Source organism: Talpa occidentalis, unplaced genomic scaffold, assembly GCF_014898055.3.
Source record: "Talpa occidentalis isolate TD23 unplaced genomic scaffold, MPIMG_talOcc4v2.1 talOcc4.10, whole genome shotgun sequence".
NCBI classification, from domain to species: Eukaryota; Metazoa; Chordata; class Mammalia; order Eulipotyphla; family Talpidae; genus Talpa; species Talpa occidentalis.
This window is the reverse complement of record NW_023600993.1, coordinates 27,022,382-27,044,493: the sequence shown is the minus strand read 5'-3', so window position 1 is coordinate 27,044,493 and position 22,112 is coordinate 27,022,382. Positions and strand designations below refer to the sequence as shown.

Genomic DNA, 22,112 nt, shown 5'->3' with positions numbered 1-22,112 from the left:
CTTCAGTATTTCAGTCTATAGCCTTCGATCCCCATTTGTTATGAGAAGTGAGGAAGCTACAAACAAAAAAAGAACATTGTAAAACGGCCCCCATAATCAATAGAAAGATATAGCCTGCCATTATTACCAATAAAGGTGTACCAAAAAAAACCCCAAAAGAATGAGGAAGATACAACAAGCCTACCAACACCTGAGCCCTGAAGCAAGGGTAAGACATAAATATCCTTATAGACTCTGCCACTTGCTCTACATGCAGGAACTTTTTTGGCCAATGAATTTCTGAAAGAAAAAAAGTAAACATTTATACATCAGAAAATCAGTAGTGATATTCCAGGCCTTCAATTTAGGAATGCTTAACTCAATACTTTCCAAGTTGCTATCAACTGATGTTTGGGTCCACCTCCCCAAATTCATGTTTAAAACATAACCCCCAAGCTCATGGTGTTAGGAGGTGGGTGCCTTTGGGAAATGATAAGGTTATGAGGGATGGTCCCTCATGATGGGAGAAATGCTTTTATAAAAGAGGCCCAAAGAAGCTCCTTTGTCCTTCTGCCATGGGAGGTTACAGTGAAGACAATTGTCTACGAACCAGAAGTGGGTCCTCACCAGACACACAATTTGCCTTGGTCTTGGTCATCTGAGTCTCCAGAACTGTGAGAAATGTGTTTTGTTTATAAGACACCCAGTTCACAGTAGTTTTGTTCTAGCAGCCCAAACAGTATAAGACACAAGTTAACAACGAGGTTGTTCTGTCCAAGATTCACATTCATGTGACCTGAATAAATTGACTAAAAAATTAATGCCAGTCGTCACAAGTGAAATTTTTGCTAAAAAACTTGCTAAAGTAACATCTTGCCAGCATCTAATCCTTTCAAAGTGAAATGCTTATTTCTTGGCAATAAATGTAGAGCATTGAGCTTGTACGTGCTGCAGGCACGAGGTCTTGGAGAGAGCCTTGGGTTCAGAGTCCCAGCATCTGGATCTAAGTGCTGGGACCACAGCTTTCTCTGTATGACCTTGGGCTGACCCTCAGCTATCACAAACTTTGGCTTCTTTGCTGCAAGAATGAACTACAGAGTACTCAGGTACTTCTTTGCAGACTGAAATCTACTATATAAACATATCCTGTAAGTTTTGTTGGGAAAAATCTGTCAATTCCCAGCCATCAAGCAGGGACATAGTTACAGGGAATCTTTGAGATAAGGTCCAGACAGGATCTGAGATGCTGACACTGAGCACAATGTAAGGCTTTATTCTGTCTCTCTGGAACAAGTAACACTGAGAGAATGTCCCCATCTGTAGTCAAGGTGAACTGCATCCATATGCTGCACTTTTTTCTGAAAGAGGGGATACAGGCTGCACTGCAGAAAAATAAGCAACTCCCATTTATTAACTGATTATCACTCCTCCCCCACTCCATGTTTCAAGTCCAGCTTGCTCACTTTCTCAAAGGTTAGCAAACTACAACCCAAAAGCCAAATCTAGCCTGTCACCCACTTTCATAAAAAAAGTTTTACTGGAACACAGCTATGCTCATTCAGTTATAATATATATGACTGTTTTTGTACAGTAGTGGGAGTGGTGAGAGATTATGACAGACTATGTGGCCTAGAAAGCTGAAAATAGTTACCTTTCTAGAAAATGTTCCCTGATTCTTTGATATATCTGTCTCCAGGGGAAGTTGTATATGGATTTCACTAAGAGTCCACAATTTTTTCCCTAGCAAAAATACATAAGGGTAAGAAGTCATGTCTATTATCAGAAACTCTTCAGTGGGACAAACTTGCCACTTAAATAAAACTTTATTTTTAAAAAGGAAATAAAAAAAAAAACCCTCTTCCCTTGCTACAATAGTAGCCTTTAAAGGAGTCTGCTGTGGCTTATAGGAAGACCCTTGGTCATCTACCCCCAGATCCCCCCACTCTTTATCACAATGAAAGATACACCAGCAGTGCTAAGTTCCAGACTGGCTACCTGAGGTGCCACCTGATCAGGGCAGAGAAGTTAGCTAATTTAGATATTGAATATTGTGTTTGCCAGAATGTAAAGGGTATGGGAAACCCTCTGAACAGTCCCATTTCTTGATGTCCAGAAATGTCTAAGTTGTTTTTTTTTTTTTTTTTTAAAGTACGGTCTACTTGAGGCAGCATCCCCAAATTGATGGAATCCTAAAACACACACCACAAAGGAGTTTTTCTACCATATGTCTTCTAATTTGGTCATGCTAATCTGAGACATTAAAAAATCTTTCCAAATGCTCCACATTTAGCCATCTTGACATTATATCACCTAGACAGACCCTAAATTCTTAATTTTTTTGAAATAGATTTCAACTTAGGAAAAAGCACAATGAGCACACTGTATATAGTAAATAAACTTTATTTTTCTGTTCCTCCAGGATGACACTGCCAACAGTCACAGATTTGCATACAATACAGTCATGTATTGACTATTTACAATTTACAGTAGTATTTTTTCCTCTGGAAAATATAAGTACAAAAGCTAAGTAAACAATGAGGTACTGCTGTTTGGATTTCTCATATGTCATAGCTTAAAGAACTAGTCTTTAGCAAATATTCAACAAATCAATCTGGATAAAATAGTTCAATTAAATGCTCTAATTTATCAGAAAAATCTACTAGGTTTCACCTCAAAATGTATTGCACAAGTCTTTTTAAAAAATCACCCTAAAAATAAATAGGAAAGGCAAGCAGTTCTTTAAAAAGAGGTTCTAGAAGAATGGATAAAAGGAACATTAAGTGAGCCCATAAATCAGGTTAAGTCATTTAAAATATCTTTTAAACAACATAAAACTCTTCCCAACAAAAAAATCTGAAGAAAACAAGAAAAAAAACTATCACCATTCTTCACTGATACACTCTATTTTAAAGGCAGTCTGCAATATATTTGTGGGCCAATGTCAGAGTTTTCTTGATCTTTTGGCTACATGAGGGGCCCTGAAGAACAGCTTCATTCCCAAAGATGAGCAAACGTGCAGTTCTCTAACTTGCCCAACATCTTCTCCACTTCTTCAAGACGAAGATCGGAGCCATGACTGGAAAAGAAAACAGAAAAGAGGATAAAGGAGGAAAGAAAACTTTCAGAGTCAGTTTTCTGGACAGTATGCTCTTTCAAGTTAAAAGAAAGTCATACTCTATGGTCTGGAAATTTAAGTTGTGCAGTCTAAATATTAAATCCTAAAGAAATCTTCTAAAAAGTAATGATAAGATGTTTAATCAGCAATCCTGGAAAACAGTTTAGTGTAACTGGGCACTGCAACCCTTCACCATTTATTGAATGCTACCAGGTCATTATTACAGAAACCCAGGAGTCAGCATGTTGATTTAGCAGAATCTCGGAAGTATGCGGTAATTCAGATTGGAGTTAAATAAGAGAAAGATTTTCCCTTTTCCTTAATGTGTTGATTTTTCTATACACTGCAAGTCTCCCATTATGATATGCATGGCAGCAAAGCACAAACAGCATTTTGGTTGTGAAAAGTCATGCTTCATCTGAAATTAATTTCTAAAACTTAAAATACTGTGAGAAATGATGCCAAACTTTCCCAATAAGGTTTCTCTGATTAAAATGCTAAAAGTCAATAGCTATGTTAAGTTAGAGGTTGAAAATATCATTAAGAGAAATGACTAAATAAGGTTAAGTAATTAGAGACAAACTTTCCAAATATATCTCATGGAAAAAGAAAGCTTTAAACTCTTCAGTTTGTAAATGAAATATATAATCCACTTCTCATAAAACTAGCTCAGCAAGCATGTTGGTCTTAGAAACCCAGAGCAGATAAGAACAGGATCTTCTGTCATATTTAAATCCCTTTGTCAGTTATTACTTTGAAATCTTAGCTTGAACTGTTGTGGGAAAAAGATTTCCTGCATGATTTAATGATGCTGCACAATGTCAATGTCATGAAAGACAAAAAAAAAAGGCTGGGAGAACTTTTTTAGTTTAAAAGAGACTAGAAAAACATGACAGTGAAATGCAATGTCCCAGAATTTACAGTTATGACACTATTTGAAAAACTGGAAAAATATGAATGTTTATTATATACTAGTTAATATATTATGTTAAACTTCCTGAGATTGATGACTGTATTGTGTGTAGGTAGGAAAATGCCCTTGTTCTTAACGATATTTTCTAAAGCATTTAGTTTATGTTTGCAAGTAAGTGTCAAATGTTAACAAAGGGGAAATATGTATGGAGAAAAAAGCAAGAGTGAGAGCAAATGAGGAAATGTTAATAATTGATGAATATAAGTGGAGAGTATGTAAGTGTCTGTTGTATAATGAATGCAAATCTTATGTTTCAAATGTTTCAAATGAAGAGACAAATGCTACACAGTATACAATGCAATGATACAGTTATAAGCATGATGCAGTGTTTATAATGGTATTTTTTTAAAAAAAGGAAAATGTTAAGATTTGTTACATTACATATAGGATTTACATGATTGAAGAAAATGAGATAATCACTAAAATTGATATTTATTAAAATCAAAATGAGATTCAAATATAGGCATAAAGGATTTTAAAAACTAACAGGTTAGAGAGAGACTGTGTATTGGCATTTTAAACCTTGATACTGCTACTTGAATACTACAATAATCACAGAGAATCTTTACTTGTAATTAAGTTCTACTAATTGTGACCTGGCTTATTTGTGATTTGTGAAAACTCTAGTAAAGTCTGAGGGGTGTGTGTGTGTGTGCATATGTGTGTGTATATATGTGTGTGTGTGTGTGTGTGTGTGTGTGTGTGTGTATATATATATATATATATACCCTAAATTTCAGGCAGTGCTGAATCAAGCTATTGGCATTAATAATATGTAGAGACTGGGAGTGGAGATTAAATGGTGAAGACAGTGAACCATATTGAAACATTTTAGATGCCTCCACTTTATTGTAATAATGTTAATTAGAAACAGCCACTTTCAATTATAGCAGGATGCCCGAAAGTCTTCTCAGGATAAACATTTGTTAAATTGTATGTTTCCAAGTAGTAATAAAAGTTAATTTATTTTTAAATTAACCTTATTGGTTTTTCATTATTTCTGACTAACCTCAAATCTAAGTACACTTTCCAATATTTTGAATTCTAGAATCATTCTAGAATCACTTCACTTTTGTCTAAGGAATGACTTGTCATTGCTCTCTCACAATCTTTAATTTCAAAGACTGTTCTTGAGAAATTTAAAAAAAGGAAATATAAAATACATAAATACTTTTGTAGATTCTTTACCAAAACTTCAAAGCACAATTTTGAAACTTTCAATTAGTATTTAAAAACTAAAATTCCTAAAATTACATAATTCTTATTGGTGATGGTGACTATCAATCTACATATTATTAATTTATAAAACAGAATTAATAGAAAATGCCTATATTAACCCATAGTATAATCAATCATATAGTCATTAATCAAAAGAGCAAAAGAATTCCAACAAAATGGTTAGTATCATGCAATACATTTGATTTTTGCACAAAAGACACAAGACACATTATTCTTCACTCACCACATGCTAACTAAGCACAGACTGATGGTTTACTCAGAAGATACCACTGCGAGGTGAAGTATACTACAAAGCCAGGAAGAAAAAAAGCTTATTGGGTTAGTTTTAAGACTTAATATAACACACAGATTATAGGTGTATATGATCTTGGCAGGACTAAACAGATTGTTGTTAAATTTTCCTCAAGGGAGTATAGGCAAAATGTGAGGAATCTGTAATATCTCCCTCCCATCCTAAGAAAATATCACACCATGTAGTTGAGATATTATTTGCAACTTTAAAGTTTTTTAAACAACATATTTAGAGAAGTATTTAACACTTTAAGTACACAGGTATATGCTAGATTATTTGCTTTTTATAAAAGTATCTTTTTCACAATTCTATTATAGTACACACTGAAATTTAATTTACATAATCACAATTTACCATCAAAAGTTTTGGGAAAATGTTGATGAATGTGAACACACTATAGCTATATGGTTTAGGAACCGTCATTCCTAAAATGTTCTAATTTTATTACAAAACCCTCTTGCAATTTGGCAATTAATCAGGGTTTTATGAATGATGACCCAAACCAAATTCAAAGAGACACAATTTCAAATATAGCTTTTACTGTAGCCACCTTCTTAAATAAATCCATGTTCTATTTTAAGGTGATCATAATTCAAAATTATTAATTAGCTTCATGGTTTGATTTAAAACAGCAGCTACAAACCAAACAATAAGGGGTTGCTTATAATATCTGAATCTGTTCTATGTGTGATCAACCACAGAATCATCCTTTTATCTTTTATATTTAATGTGAAGTTAGTAAAAGGCAACAAAATCAAAATACAAACTAGAAAATAGTATTTGCAACACATCAAGGTTAATATCCTATTGGAAAACTTGCAAAAAGCATGCATTTTAAACATGTTCCCTATGTTTACATTTGTAAATACTGACAAAATGGAAAACCCCAAAGTGTCCATTCTAAGAAAATGGTGAATGAAATTATAGGACATCCATATAACTATATAATGAACTATTTTAAAAAATGAAGTAGGTAAGTTTATCATGAGTGGAGTAATATAAAAATATAAATTAAGCAAAAAAAGCATGTTGATGCATACTGTCATTTTAATTAAAAAAAACACAAAGCAATAAAGGAATAATTATAAATATATACTGATGAAACTTAGAAAAGCTAGGAATATTCCCCACACTATTAATGAAGATGATCTTAAAAAAAAAAAAAAGGTGATCTTGCTGTGGTAAACTCTGAAGGATGAAGATCACAAAAGGCTCCCTTTCAGTGTAATATGTTCTTGAATTGTTTGCAATGTTTGTCACATAATTCTAACAACATCAAGAGTCAAAACCACTTTTGAGATAACAACTGTTTTATATGAGCAGTATTCTTCCTATGTGTCAGTTTTATTTTGCATTTGCTCCCTGAATCCACCCGGCATGCATCTACTGAGGCTCCACTGAGATGGGGAACTTGTATACCTAGTAATGCTGAAACATTCTGATTATTTTATTGAGGAAGAGATTTTTAAAATTCCAACCAAGGGGGAAAAAAAGAGAACCATTAACATAAGTACAAGACTGGTGTAGGACAAGGACTGATGATGAATTCAACACAAAAGATGTACATGAAAACAACGCAAAAACTAAGTCAATAGAAGATCAACTTTTAAATGTGAACAGAGTGAATGGGGAATGAAAATTAAGGAAATTTTTTCATGAAAAAAGGAAAAAATTTATTTCCATGGAATCATCAAGAAAAACATCCTCTAGGTTAAAAATGTTAATTTACTAGCACTCTGAAGAGAAAAACGTATTTCTAACAAAAGAAAAACTTTTAAAAAGAGATTTCGTCTGACTGTAGATTGAGACTATCAGAGGGGGAATAAAAGTGGGGAGCGGCACACGAGGGATGACTAGGAGTGCCTTGGTGGTGGGTGTAGGAACATACACCTGAACTGTGTGGTCCTATACCTGTGAATCATATACAATGTAAACAATGTCACCTCAATAAAAGAATAAAATTGGAAAAAAAAAGATTTCTATAGAACCAAAGAATCTCTTAATTCTAGGAGATGCTTTAGCATGTCCTTAAAAGAAATTTTCTTAATGAAATTATTCTAAATAAAATATAACATTCTCCTCTAAAATAATCTGAAGGTATACTTCTTGAGAAGTTTTAGTCAGCAAAAAAAATTAGACAAGTTAAAATTTTCTGCATTGACCCCCCCCCCCCGCTCCCCAATTGCTACTTGAATACAAAGTCTACTCTGGCCACCTAAGGTACAATACCATCACAAAATGAAATACCAGGCACAATAAGCTAAAAACTGAGAGAAGGAAAAGTGTGCTCTAGGGAAGACAATAGTATGTGCTTCTGACACATGCATTTTTTTTTAACTTGTCTACTATAATAAGGCAGATTTTTTTCTGCTTGAAACAAATCAAAAACTTTAACTTTTAAAATTAATTTAATTCTTCAGAGGGAAAAAAATCTTAGGGATACCAGGGTTGAAACTGTGGATACCAAGAAAGAATGCTTTACAAAAGAACAATTAAATGCCAATCAAAATAACTGTAACTGCATCTGCCTGTTCTGCTCCTCACTCTATCTCTGGAGAATCCTCTTACCCTCCACATCTCTAACCTGCACCCCAGCTCTTGTATACATAAATAAATTAAAAAAAAAAAAGAAAGAAAGAAAAAGAAAATATACAATGTTTGGGGAAAAAATCAGGAATGCTAGGTTGGCCTGAGAGGAGATCAGGAAGAGGAGATCAGAATGTGCCAGAGGACTGACCCTGTGCAATGGGTTAGAGGAGAGGAACTTCAAAAATGGCTATAAATATTGGGGGCATTTAGCATGGATGAGAAAAGCCTATCATCTAAGTTATCTCTGCATTTTGGGGGTTAGAACCCTATGGGTTAGAACCAGAACAAACTGGTGACCACTAGAGAAAGGGAGAATTGTGTTCAAGCAGTCTGTTGGGTTAAGATGGGATACTTTAGGAAGTAATTATTTACTGACTTAGTCCTGACTGTAGGTACTCAGACAAAAGCTGGCCCATTACTAAGGAGATCTTTGCCTATTTTAGTGAGGAGAGAGAACAGCAGTACTAGAACCATGAAATAGGAAATTTAAAAAATTGGAAGAAGAGGAGGGTGCTACTCACAAAACAAGAAAAAGCAACAAAAAGAGAAAGCTAGCGGCAAAACATTAAGTTTCACACTGTGCTTAGAATGGATCTTCCGAATGAATTACTGATCTAGGATAAAAAAAAAAAAAAGATAGGCCATGGGGATTTTGCATAATTTATGAAATGTGTGTTTGTTTCATTTCAGTCACAGCTGACCTCATTAAACGCTTCTAAAAACTTATCGACATTTCCCTTGTAGGGTATGTCAGATGCTCAAAATGGCTTAAATTTTCTCAGAATTATTACCTCTGAAAATCAACTAGAATAAGTATTATGTATAATATATAGTTGTATATTGTATATAATAAGTATATTATAATCTATAAAACATCAAAAATTCTGACAAAATTTGATTTTTTAAATTAGTACTGGATATGCCAGAACAAATGCTCTTCTATCCTTTCCAAAAATAGCCCAAGCCTGGAGAGCTCATAGAACATATATAAGTGTCAACCTCATATATGTTAAATAAGGTTGTTCTTTCCTTGATGGCCGTTCATGTATGTCCTTGGTTAAAATCTCTTAATATAGATTCTCTCTCATTTTTTATGCTATATTTAAATGTAGATTAAAATTTTTTTATTTATTTTACCAACTCAAAGTCTTTGAAAATGAGACAATGTAAGCAAGATGAAGTCATCTTCTATCTACAGCCTACTTGAAAAGCTTACCATTAGCCGAGCATCTTCTCTTTCCAAAATTTTCTGAGTCTGATCATCAGGGAACTTCAGTACAGTGGTTATAACCTTTGCCATGGTCTACAAGAAAAGCAAGAGATGATCACTAAAAGACAGTGAAGCAGATGAAGTCTCAACCCATTCTGACATGTTCTGCTGGTGGGATTCTTTAGTGCTCTCAATGGAAGCCACGACCAAAGAAGTATGATGTGAAGATATTAGTCAAGGAAATAACAGCCAACACTAGAATTTCAATTGAAAAGTGTTCCTCACAATGTCTGAGTTATTATTTTAAGAAGATGCATTTACAATAGCATGAAGCTATAAAAAGATCTATATGGTCCTTTGACTTATTAAGATGAAACTTTATTTTTCATTCATTTTATAAGGCTTTTTTATTTATAGAAATCTATCTAGTAACTGATGTATTGCCAAAACATAAGCTCTAAATAATCAGAATTAGATACTCCCAAGTTCAGCTTTAACTAAATCACATCATATATCTCATAAACACGGGCTACTGCATGAACATGAACATGCTTAATAGATAAATTTTAAGACATGCAGCACATCAGCCTAATAGAAATACAAATTACATTTTAAATAAACACAAGATGTTTTGTTTGGTAAAAAACATGATGAATCAAAACATTACACATGGTGGCTTGCAAAACAAGATCATAAATTGTGCAGATCTAAATAAATATACCGTAAGTCAGACTGTCACCCATAAGCTCGTGGAAAATTCTCCTCAAAGGCTGAAATTCCCTATTTGTATCAAGATGAGATGTTTTGAGGGAGACAGAGAGGAAAGAAGATACCACTTATGAAATAAGTAGGATAACAAGTTCAGTGCTTACATACAAATTCGGGTACTAATGCCCTCCAAGGGATTCCTACAGAGGATGGGGAGGTTTGTTCACTGTTACACAGATTGTGCGCATGTGTAAAGGTAGAAGGTTGGGAAGGAGACTGGAGAAGGCCATAAGGAAAAGATGATAGAGTTAAACAAAAAATTTGGAAATGCACATCATTAGGGAAAAAAGTGTAATTATTTCCAGGAAGGAAAGGAACTAACATTTTAAAATATTCTATTATGAGCTAAACCTTGGCAAGACACTTTACATATTTCTAATACTTATTTCAACTAACAGATTAGTTAGTACTATACCTCAACCACAAACCACACACAGAACAGTATTTTAATTTCCGACCCCTTCCTTCCTTTTGTGTTTGCCCTTGCCATTTTGATGATAAGATGCCATTAAAACTTTCTGCTTAAGAATACATATGAACTGTCTGAAACATTTTTTAAAAGGTAAATAAAAGAACATTATAAATACATCAGACATGTTTGTACCGTAGAAAAATAAGCGTATTGGGCAACAAAGTTTTCAGTTTTTATGTATGTCAATCAGAAACAAAAACACAAATATCTTTACAAAAAAATAAACTTAGTTCTTGTAGAATTCCAGGGATATTTTTTAAAAACTTATTTTTTAAATTGCATTGCCTGGTCACAACAGAATTTTGTGTGCTAAACAAAAGTCTAGAAGGCAAGATATGTGGTATGAAATGGCAAGAGAAATATGAAGTAATAACTATTTTTGTATTTTTCTAGTAACACTGAAACAATTTAAATGGTTTTTTGTATATGCTCAATGAAGATTATCTTTAGGAAGCACCAAAAATGGAAAATCAGGGATTCAGCAATTACAGAGAACAGTCTTTAATTTCAATAGCTTATGAAAGTCGAAGTATCCAAAAGTCCATTTGTAGTCAGTCCATTATATACATACACATGCATACACAAGCATGTCTGTCCAAAAAAAGAAAAAGATCTGTGGCTAAGTTTTCCCTTGACATTTCTAATCATTGTTAAATGGGAAACCCACCTCTAAATTCATCAGAGATCCAAAATTTGCAGCTGATTACCCAGTGAAAACTTAAAGCTCTTCACTCACTTGCCAGAAAACACTTTAATGGAGAAGCCAAGGCTCTCTGCCACATCTTATGAAAGATCAGACTTTCTACTCTACATACAATGTCCTCAGGCCCTAGGAATTGAGGAAAAGTTTAAATGAGCCACCTGGCTTAGAAGTGGCCTCTTCTGCCAGGTTTTCATTAAGAAGAGGCTTCTTCAATAAAGCTTAGGATGAGAAACACATTCTATTGAAAAGGAGAACAGGCTGAATTTCAGTATCAATAATAGCATGGAAGGTCAAACTCCAAGAAAAAAGGCAAAGACAGAAGAAAGAAGTACTAATATGTGTCCTACATGTGGTCTTCTTCCAAAAAAAATAATAATCTGCCTCATAAAGTAAGGAACACTGCAAAACCAGATGAAGAAACGCAGGTGGGATGACATACAGCTTCTGCTGGACAGAAACAACTACAGATGATCAAATCACAAAGGTCACAATATACTCTCACTCATTCTAAATCACAACCTGGTCTCCATTTCACATTCTTTTGTTAACATGTAGGGATTGGGCTAAATGGCACAAGGTAAGTCTAAATTCAGCTCTGATCTTGTCAATTCCTGCCCAAAAGGCTCCAGGACTACCCCATCAATAACTATAGGCAAAGCACAGAAATCATTTCAGGTCTTCCACATTCTATGTAGTCTTAAGCAGAATCACTTCCATGTTCATAGCTTCAGCATTTTAACTCGACCGGACTCCTTACCATTATAAAAAAGCACAGTCAGTTTCCTACCTTGGACCTTCTGTCTGGACTTCCCCTTCTTTCTGAATCGTCTATCAAAATCTAAGCCCCCTTTTATAAAGCCCAGTAAACACACCTCCTCCATAAAGTCCTCCTTGACACTCCCACAAGTAAATATGAGAACTCTGTGCCTCCCTTAATACATTCTGCATCACATTATGCTTAATTGAAAACAGGTTCACTTTTGTATTGTATGGTAAACTCTTAAGTCAGAGTGGTGCCAGATTTCATTTCCTTATTCATCACAGCAAAGGAACATATCTAGTAAGTACTCAATAAATATGCAGTAAGTTAAACTGAGTACCTGCTATCAATTTTCAATATTTACCTTGATAATATGTGATAGCAAAATGACAGACTATTCCACATTTTCAATAACCAGAAGAGTATACTAAAGATTAAGATCAGAGAGAGCATTGACCTGGATTCCCAGCTGGTGTCAGATGGGGTTGCCTGTACCTCAAGGACATCCTTTTCAGCTATCTCAAATTCAAACCCTAAAAGTGACTGAAGAATCCTAAAAGCACAAGCTAAGATTTGGCTGAACTGGCACTACCTCAGAATGCATCGTATGCTTGTCCTTCTTCAGGAGGACTCAAACTCTGTAGAGATCTCATCCTACACATACTTCACAACCTCCAGAAGAAACAGGTTGAGGCAACCAGTATCTTCAAGAAAAGGTTAAATAATTTATTTAGCAACAACACTGTGAAAACAATGTTTGATTCACGAATGAACCTAAATAGCTAAGTTCTAAGAGATTATTCTTTTTTAAAAAAATATGCCTTTCCCCTTTCCCTGTGGTAACAAGTTAACTCTAAATGAACTGCATCACCTCAAATACAGGCTGCTACCAAACAAAGACAAAATAAGGGAAAACATATTGTATTATATTTGTTCTTAACAAATAAGCAGTTTTAGCTATCCTTTGCATTAAAAAAGGTTCATAATAAAAAAAAAGACACTGAATTAGTATGAATACATCCCTCCTGTGATAAATGCTCATGATCAAGCTGGATATCACTTTGATTTAAAACTGGATCTCACTTTATTTTGAAATTATTTGATACAAAGAAATGAGATCTCCATATAAATCAATGATTCAATAACTTCTAGTCTTATAATTACTGCTGTTTAGCTGAATATATGACCTATAAATTCATAATATTCTTTTTCTTAAAGATTTATTTATTTATGCATACAACAGTATTTAAATGAATGATTTATAAAAGTAGCAAAATAGGCAAGATCTGCCAATTCACTTTGTAAACTAAAAGCAATAATACAATTATCTATTGTCTACTATTAGCATGTAAGGTCTGCTAATAGTAAACATCTGGCATCAATATGTGTATTAAAAGTGGGACATATTTCCTTTTAAATTAAGCCACATGCCAAATCAACAGACATGGTTTATACCTTAGTCTCACGACCCATCATATACTCAAAAAGCACTTTTCGTAAATACTCAAACTCAGTAGGTTCTCCAAAGACTGAGACATCAGAATGGTACAAATTGCCACCTGCAAACAAAAAAACAGATCAAATTATAAACCACGTAATACACAGAAAATAGACAAAAGACAAAGGAACAAAGACCACAATCATTCTTGCACTAATTGCACTGTATTGTATATACACTGAAAGCCCAATTGGCATTTTTCCATTGAAAGACTGGAATCCACAGTATAAGGTATACCAAGTAGAATTAATAAAATGAAATTTAACCCAACAGAATGAAATTATAGAAGATCAATGAAGAAAAGATTTTAAAGGCAACCAGAGAGAAATAAAGATTACTAACAGATCATTAATAAAAAATCCCTCGACAATAACAAAATTGAAAAAAACAATGCAGTGATAATTTCCAAGTACTAAGAAAAAACCACTTTCAATCTAGAATTCTGTACCTAACAAAATTAACTTTCAAGAATAACAGGCTTCCATTTTCAGCTATGATATAGTAAACTAGACTAGAATCCTACAAGAGATAGACATATACAAAAATCAGTTGCAGTAGATGAAAGACTTAAATGTGATCAGCAAAATCTGGAACTCTGAGAATATAGGATAGGTTTAGAATCTTGAGCTAGGTAAGATTATTGGGAGACACAAAACATTAATGGTGAAAAATACTTTTCAAATATCTGCACATTGATTCGCTGATGCAGCTAACAAACATCATAAGGCCCAATTGTTCCACTCCTAGAAATTTACTTGAGAGAGATGAAAACTCAGGTTTACATAAAGACATTAACATGAATGTTTATAACAGCTGTAGCCATAGTAGTCTAAAATCAGAAACAGGCTAAATGCCTATTAACTGTGATGGATAAGAAATGTATGGTTTGCCATACAATGAGATACTAGGCAAGAACAAATTACAATACATGTAAGAACATAGATATGTCTTAAGAACATTGTGTTAAGGGAGAAAAAACAAAAGGAACAGATATACAAATACAAAAGACCAATACCATTAAGTAAAATTCCAGGGGGAAAAAAAGCTTTAAGGGAGGAAAATAAGACTAGTAATTTCCAGCAGCTAGAAGCAGGAAATGACCATAACAGGGCATGGAATATATTCCATTTTCATTTTGTTGGTGGTTACATCATTGCATAAATTTGTCAAAACTCTTTAATTTATACCTAAAAAAAAAAAAGGTGAATGTAGCTATATGTAAAGTATATCTGATAACCCTGAAATTTTAAAAAATTAAATAAAGAACAGGATATCACACTGTGCAGCAGGATAATACAATTAGGCTACAATTGTAAGTGCTATAAACAATATATGAGGCTTTAAATGCCAAAGTATAAAGAGGTCCTTTATTGTAACTTCACATTTCTTTTGGTTTGGAACCTAAATCACCAAATGTTGAGTAAAAACAAACAAATGAAAGCTTATGAGGTATCATTTATACATGAGATTGGCAAAATCTCTAAAGTCAAATAATCCCAAGCAGTGAGGAAAATGTGGAACAATGGAAACACTTGTGCACTGGCCCCAGGAGTGTAAATAAATACAACCACTATAGACAACACTTTGACATTACTTTGGAAAACTTTATAACGCAGAAGACAAGCATTCTATGACACAAATTCAATTACTACCAACACATATGGAAAAAACACTTCACATGAACCTAAAGAGTCAATGTTCACAGTTACACTGTTTATAAAAGCAAAAATGAGAGAATTCAAATATCCACCAACAGGAGAATAAACAGTGTGGTATAAAAATCTAATGTATTACTACTCTAACACTTAGCATTAACAGTGGTTAAACTATAGCTGCACTCATTAATATGAATCTCAAAATTCATGCTGAGTGAAAAAAAGGTAAGAAAAGATAGAATACACACAGTATGATATTTCTAAATTTCCAAAACCATATAAACCATTAAAATAAAATTGTTTTAGGGAACTATACTTCAGTTGTAATGTAATAACAGTGGTGACTCTTGGGAAAGAACAGAGAGATACAAGATTCAAGAGTAGCACAAGGAGCCTCAAAGGTACTAGAAATGTTCTGGATGTCAGGGAAAGAGTCTGTTTATAGAATTCCAGTCAACATATACTGAAAAAATGCTAGAATTTGACTATCACCATTACGCAATGCTAGATTTAGTCAAGGAGTCACCAATGGTTGCTAAAATCGACTGTAAAAGGTGAGACTAACAACACCAGAAACATATGAAGCATCTTAAAATTACAAAAATAGCATGTGTCTTTTTTTTTTTTTTTTAGTATTTATTTTCTTACATTATTGTTAATTTTTGGACAGTATTTTATTTCCCTCAGATGTAGTCCCCACAGTTCTCCCAGCACCACAGCACCTGGGATCCGGCCCCACGGGCCCTTGTGCTCTTCCTGCCCTTCTTTTGGCCTCTCTCCCGCCCCTGTCCCTGATGGAGGCCTCAGATCTGTGGTCAGCTTGCAAGTTTTGTCTTTTCTTGACCCTTTGTTTGCTTTCTCTGTATTGCACATATACATGGAGATTCCTCAAAATACTAAAAATGGATCTACCATATAGCACAGCAATTCCACTTGTAGGAATCTACCCAAAAGCATGTGTCTTTAAATGTGAAGTACAGCTCCCTTTATAGGTCTATAGCCATAAATGCAAACCTGCATCTGAACAAGAACCTAGTTCTAAGGAGATGAAGAACTAAGAATTCAGAATGTGTTGAACTCAAGCACATATAAGTGGCTTTTTCAACCAAATAAATGACAAAAGGGAAAAAAAGAGTGAAGAAACTTAAGAGTTTTAAGTGATCTCTTAATCAAATGTTCAACAAGAAAACATAACTTAAAAGGGGGGAAAAGTCAGTATAAGGAGTGGAATAAAGACAGTATTGCAGAGGTATATACAAAAGTTTCTAAAGATAGGACAATGTTTGACTTCTTCCTGCTTGGTGAGTGCTCATTTTACTCCCATTCTTTGAAGAGGAAGCATGATGAAGAGATGAATGTGCATATTCAATCAGACTACTTGGGTTGCTGAGAGGATTAAAGGAGTTGATAAAATGAAATGTGTTCTGTAACAGTGCTTAGTACTCAGTATTACATACATGTCAGCTATTAAGTAAACTGTACATGTGTTCATTTTAAAACTTTAACTTGAGGGGGAAAGTACGTATGAAGTTCTTAAGTTGAAGTTAACTCAAAGAATCAATACTATGTTCAATGTACTGCTAAGCATGGATTCAGGAAAGTTCTATGCTAAGAGTTACATATGTTGACTTAGCTATGGCAAAAAATCTTTCTAGCACCAGGGTTTTCTGAGCCCCAGGAAATGTTCAAGTTGGTGGTCTTTTCTTTTTTTCCCCAAAATTCTATTCATTTTGAAAAAGTGTTTAAGAACAAATCCAAAGAAAATCCTTCTTTAACTAAAAACTGTGTATTTTATGTTATCTCATAGCAGTAAGTAATAAGTTTTCAAAAACACAAAAGAAAGTGAAATGGCTTCAGACTGATGACCCAATGCTCCCATTAAAAAGCAGGAAGCTTTATGAAACATTTCACAAAATAACTCTTAATATAGCAAGCAGTGAAACTGAGAATGGATAATGTTATGAAGCTATTCAAAGATCACAGTTATCTCAAAGGAACAACCACCTAAAAACTCAAGTTCATCTTTGACATTCTTTAAAAGTGGCATACATTAATTTAGATCAAAAGAATATTATTTCATGATCATTCTTTTCTAACTTCAATAAGAATTTTTATTAAATTTCTCCTTAAAAACTGATTTTAAAATAATTACAGCATTACAGCATAATTGTAATAGTTAAAAAAGGTATCTAAAATATATAAATGTGTGAGTATAAAACTACATACAGCAGATCACATAGAAGTTTGACAGTTACAGAAGACTCTAGAAAAATTTACATGAATTGTAAAAAAGGTTATTTAGAAAGTGGGAATAAAGTGGGAATTTGCAGTTTCATTACAGTATTGTTTTATTTTTCTTTTTTAACAATAAATATGCTTTACGTTTTGTTTTAGAAACCATCCTATCCTCAAAACTTGTTACTGATGAATTATAGAGGTAAAGTTACTGGTGAATTTACAGAGGTAAAGTGAATTCATTGTAATGAATTAGATTAGCAAAGATAAAAACTAAAATCATTCACAAAGCCATTTTTAAGAGATAGCCATAGATAACATATGAACAATCATTCTTACCTTTGTAAGGTGTATCCACAGTTGTTGAATATACATTCTTTTCATACTTCTTCAAACGGTCCTCTAAATTGTGAATCTACAATAACAACAAATATTCAAACCATAGTATGTGAGTTGGAACCTATGTAAAAGATACAGAATTGCTGTATATCCACTAGATTTTTTTAAAACAAAGATAAAATATAGGCAAATAAGATTAACACAAATGATTTCTCAATAACACTAAAAGCACAAAACATATACATAATATTTCACACATAAATTATATATAATTGTGTGTGTGTGTGTGTGTGTGTGTATATATATATATATATATATATACATATATACAAAATTGGACTTTACCAAAAGTAAAACTTTGTGTCTCAATAAACATCACTATGAAAGTAACAAGACAACCCACAGAATGGGAGAAAATACTTGCAAATCATGTATCTAATAAGAGACTTGTATCCAGAATATATAAAGGATACTTATGACTCAATGACAACAACAAAAAACAACCCAAGTGAAAAATGGAATTGAAAAGACATTGGTCCAAAGAAGGCATACAAATGGCCAACAAGCATAAGATGTTCAACAGCAGGTAAATGCAAATTTAAGCCATAATGTTGTCATAATTAAAACCACTTGATACTAGGATGGCTATTAAAAAAAAAAAAACTTGTTAGAGAGGAAGTGAAGATATTGGGATCCTTATACTTTGTTGGGAGGAATGTAAAATGGTGCTACTATGCAAAACAGTTAATGGTTCCTCAAAAAATAAAATATACAATTACCTTATGATCTAGCAATTCCACTCCCAGGTATCCCCAAAGAACTATATATCCCAAAAGAATTATAATATTCAAAGAATATAATATCCAAATATAATATCCAAAGAATTATAAATAAAAAAATTATAATATCCCCAAAGAATGAGAAAATTTAAACAATTGGGAAGTATAGGTATCTTCTACTTGTTGTATCTTTGTATTTTTTCAATATGAAAAATTTCAAACATATACAAATATAGAGAGTATAATAAATGCCCATATGCCCATTCATCACCTACTTATAGCAATTACCAAGAGTTTTGTATGTTTATAAATCAACGTTACCTCAATTTAAAAAAAAGAGATTTATATGCAAGAATTTTAAGAAAAACTGGAAAATCCTTGGGGATTTAGCCTGACCATCTGAGTCTGGCTTGAGTGCCAACTTGATTCCTCCGAGTGTAAAGAAAGACTACTAAAAATCAAGCACCACAGACAAACATATACTGGTGTTTACATCTTTATGCATCCTTCTGGGCATACATGGTCCTATTTAAATCAAACTATGGATAATATATGGACAATCATATTAAATCAAGACAATTTACTCACTAGGAAAAAGTAGTAAAGATTAATGTCATGGTATTTTCTCTCTGATAAAAGCAAAAATAACTTCTTACTGAGAATTTAAGTTATTATAAATTAGAAAAATATAAAATGCTGTCCAAGAATTAACTAGAAAATAATAGAATGCAAATTTTCCTGTTTAAATACATGTGATCATGTACTTATAGAGGTATGTTTTGGAGTCTTTGGATTTGAAAATAAAATTTCCTATTAAGACAAAAAAGCAGCTATTAAAAAATCAGTTTTTTTTTTTTTTTAAGTATTAGCTAAATGAAATCAAGTATATACTAACACAAGTAAATTCAAAATGAAAGGCATTCATCAGACAAGTACACCTGTACCTGTTCTCTGAACTCTTGCTCCTTCAACTTTGAATCACTGATTAGAGTGTTCTTCTGTGCTAGCTGTGTCTGAAAAAACAAAAAAGTGAGATCTAAGAACCATAGGAGTTTCATCATTACCTGGATACCTTTCTGTACTGCTTGGGAAACTTTCCCTTGTTGAAACAGTCTCTTTATATTTTAATTTAAAGCACAGACTGCTCCTGAAAGTACATAATCCCTCAATTATATTCAATGAAGAACTAGTCTTACCTGTAGCTCCATAATTGTAACCTGAAAATGGAAAAGAAAATCATGAGTGTATACAACAAAATCTACAAAAAACAATTATACTGAACACAAGGAAGTTAAGAATTCAGTATTATAGTCTTAAGAAGGAGACAGATATGGGCCTCCCCGGTGGTGCAGCTGTTGAGCGCTGGGTTGCGAAGCTGCCTGCAGCCTCTGCAGCGTCGGTTCGATCCCCGGCTGCTCCCCGGCCACCAGAGGAGGGTCCCACATGGCACGCAGACCTCTCCTGCTGCCCGCTGCTTCCCTCAGCAGTGTACCTCGGTCCTTCTGCCTGCTCTGCTCTCCGCTCTGGCTCTGGTGAATTCTCTCACCCTCCCGTGCTTCTGACTGTACCCAGTGCTTGTATAAACTTAAATAAATAAATAAAACAAATGTTTATTTAAAAAAAAAAAAGGAGATAGATTTGAGATGAGACAACTTTAAATATCTGCTTTTAAACCTGGTCTATTTTGGGGCCTCCCCGGTGGCGCAGCGGTTGAGCACTGGGTTGGGAAGCTGCCGGCAGTCTCTGCAGCGCCGGTTCAATCCCCGGCTGCTCCCCGGCCTCGGGAGGAGGGTCCCACATGGCGCGCAGACCTCTCCTGCCGCCCGCTGCTCCCCTCAGCAGTGTACTTCAGTCCTTCTGCCTGCTCTGCTCCCCGCTCTGGCTCTGGTGAATTCTCTCTCCCTCCCGCGCTTCTAACTGTACCCAGTGCATGTATGTATCAATCAATCAATCAATAAATAAATCTTTAAAAAAAAAAAAAAAAAAAAAAAAACCTGGTCTATTTTGTTATATAAACTATTACAATGTAAATACACACAAAGAAATGTAAATACACAAAGAAAAAGGACTAGAAGGTCACTCACCAAACTCCTAACAATAATAACTACCTGACAAGGGGAGGGTTTATTCTGTGTACTTCTATATTATCTTACTCTCACAAACATTTACTATTTGTATAATTTTTCTAAATTAAATACATTAACATCTGTTTAAAGTAGATAGGCACATTGGGGAAAATTCTAAAGGACTATTTCTGGGAATCTACTCTGAGCTATAATCACAAATTTTGTCATTAAACTCAACAGTGATATACTGAATTAAAGATATCCCTAAAGCACCAAAAGATGCTCAAGAAGGACAAGGATAAAAATTCATGAAGAATAAAAGAGAAAAATATTTTTTTAGAGTAGAAATAAAGGATAATTTCTCTTCTTTCTTGTGACACAAGATAAAAGATTCAGAAGCCTTTCTGAATATTAATTTCATGATGATTGAATACTTCATGGTATCTTGGTACAGGTCAAAATGCCACTATATTCAACATTAATATTTATTTTGATACTAATGAAAGGAATATATACAGTGAAATGTATGTATTTTTCTCATAGGAAATAATATTTAAAAACACTGGGTATACTCAAATTATGACCCAATGCCAAAAATGAAATAAAAAATAAAAAGCTAAAACAGAATGTATAGCTACTAATGAAACATAGAAAACTGTCCACTCAGTACTAAAAACAAAGATATATGTATCCAGTGTACAACGAAGTAGACCTTCATAAGGCCCTGTTCTCTTTTAGAAAAGTAATCCATGATTTATAGTTGCTTGTTGATTTTTACTTTGTATTGATTAGTCTTTTTCCTGGTCTCTTATTTAAGTTTTCTAAATTCCCACACTGGGGGGGAGGGGTGGGTAGAGGAAGGACTAGAGTCACAATACGGGGGAGGGTGCAACTGTATGGGGAATATAACCATAATGAAAATGCATATATTGAGCAAAGATGAAAAATGATGTAAGAATTATATAAAATATTTTTTTAAAAAAAGAGAGAAATTAAAAAAAAAAAAAAAGAAAAGTCATCCACATAATTGGCTATCTAGAAAATTGCACTCAGTTAATTGACATTCTGTAATGACTTCTCTAAAACTCTTACTCTTACTCTCCAAGACCCTGGTGACAGTGCTAAGAAAAAAATCCATACTGGGTGAATGAGAACATTTTAGGAAGTAGAACAGTACATGACGGTTTCTGAAACTAGGCCCCACATGCCCTGTTGGGTACATTTGTTGGGGTGCACAGTGAGATAGGAAGTCACATAGTAAAACTGGCCTATCTTTCATAGCAGCAATTTTACTTAAAGACAAAGATTATAAAAAATGCCTAGGTATGCAGTACCAGAACTCCCTAAATTATATCCCCTTATCCAAAATAATCCAGTTACATCTGTATATGGGCCATTAATCAAGAAGAAAAATAAAAATTATTTTTTAGTGATATATAA

General features: G+C 33.7%; 1 protein-coding gene across 6 annotated transcripts in view; it reads right to left on the bottom strand.

The window, feature by feature from the left end:
• Positions 1-2,361: 2,361 nt before the first annotated feature.
• The window catches only part of GOLGA4 (golgin A4), a 95,811-nt gene continuing 76,060 nt past the window's right edge, over positions 2,362-22,112 (bottom strand). For 4 of the 6 annotated variants that reach the window (XM_037526365.2, XM_037526385.2, XM_054693110.1 and 1 more), the window contains 7 exons: positions 19,803-19,823; positions 19,551-19,619; positions 17,828-17,903; positions 13,556-13,659; positions 9,404-9,490; positions 5,530-5,592; positions 3,017-3,055 (listed from right to left, as the gene is read on the bottom strand). In XM_037526365.2, coding sequence (XP_037382262.1) covers positions 5,563-5,592; positions 9,404-9,490; positions 13,556-13,659; positions 17,828-17,903; positions 19,551-19,619; positions 19,803-19,823 — 387 coding nt within the window. In that variant the 3' untranslated portion in view covers positions 3,017-3,055; positions 5,530-5,562. Of the gene's footprint in view, positions 3,056-5,529; positions 5,593-9,403; positions 9,491-13,555; positions 13,660-17,827; positions 17,904-19,550; positions 19,620-19,802; positions 19,824-22,112 lie in introns of all 6 variants that reach the window. The other 2 variants (XM_037526394.2, XM_037526375.2) reach the window with 1 other exon arrangement.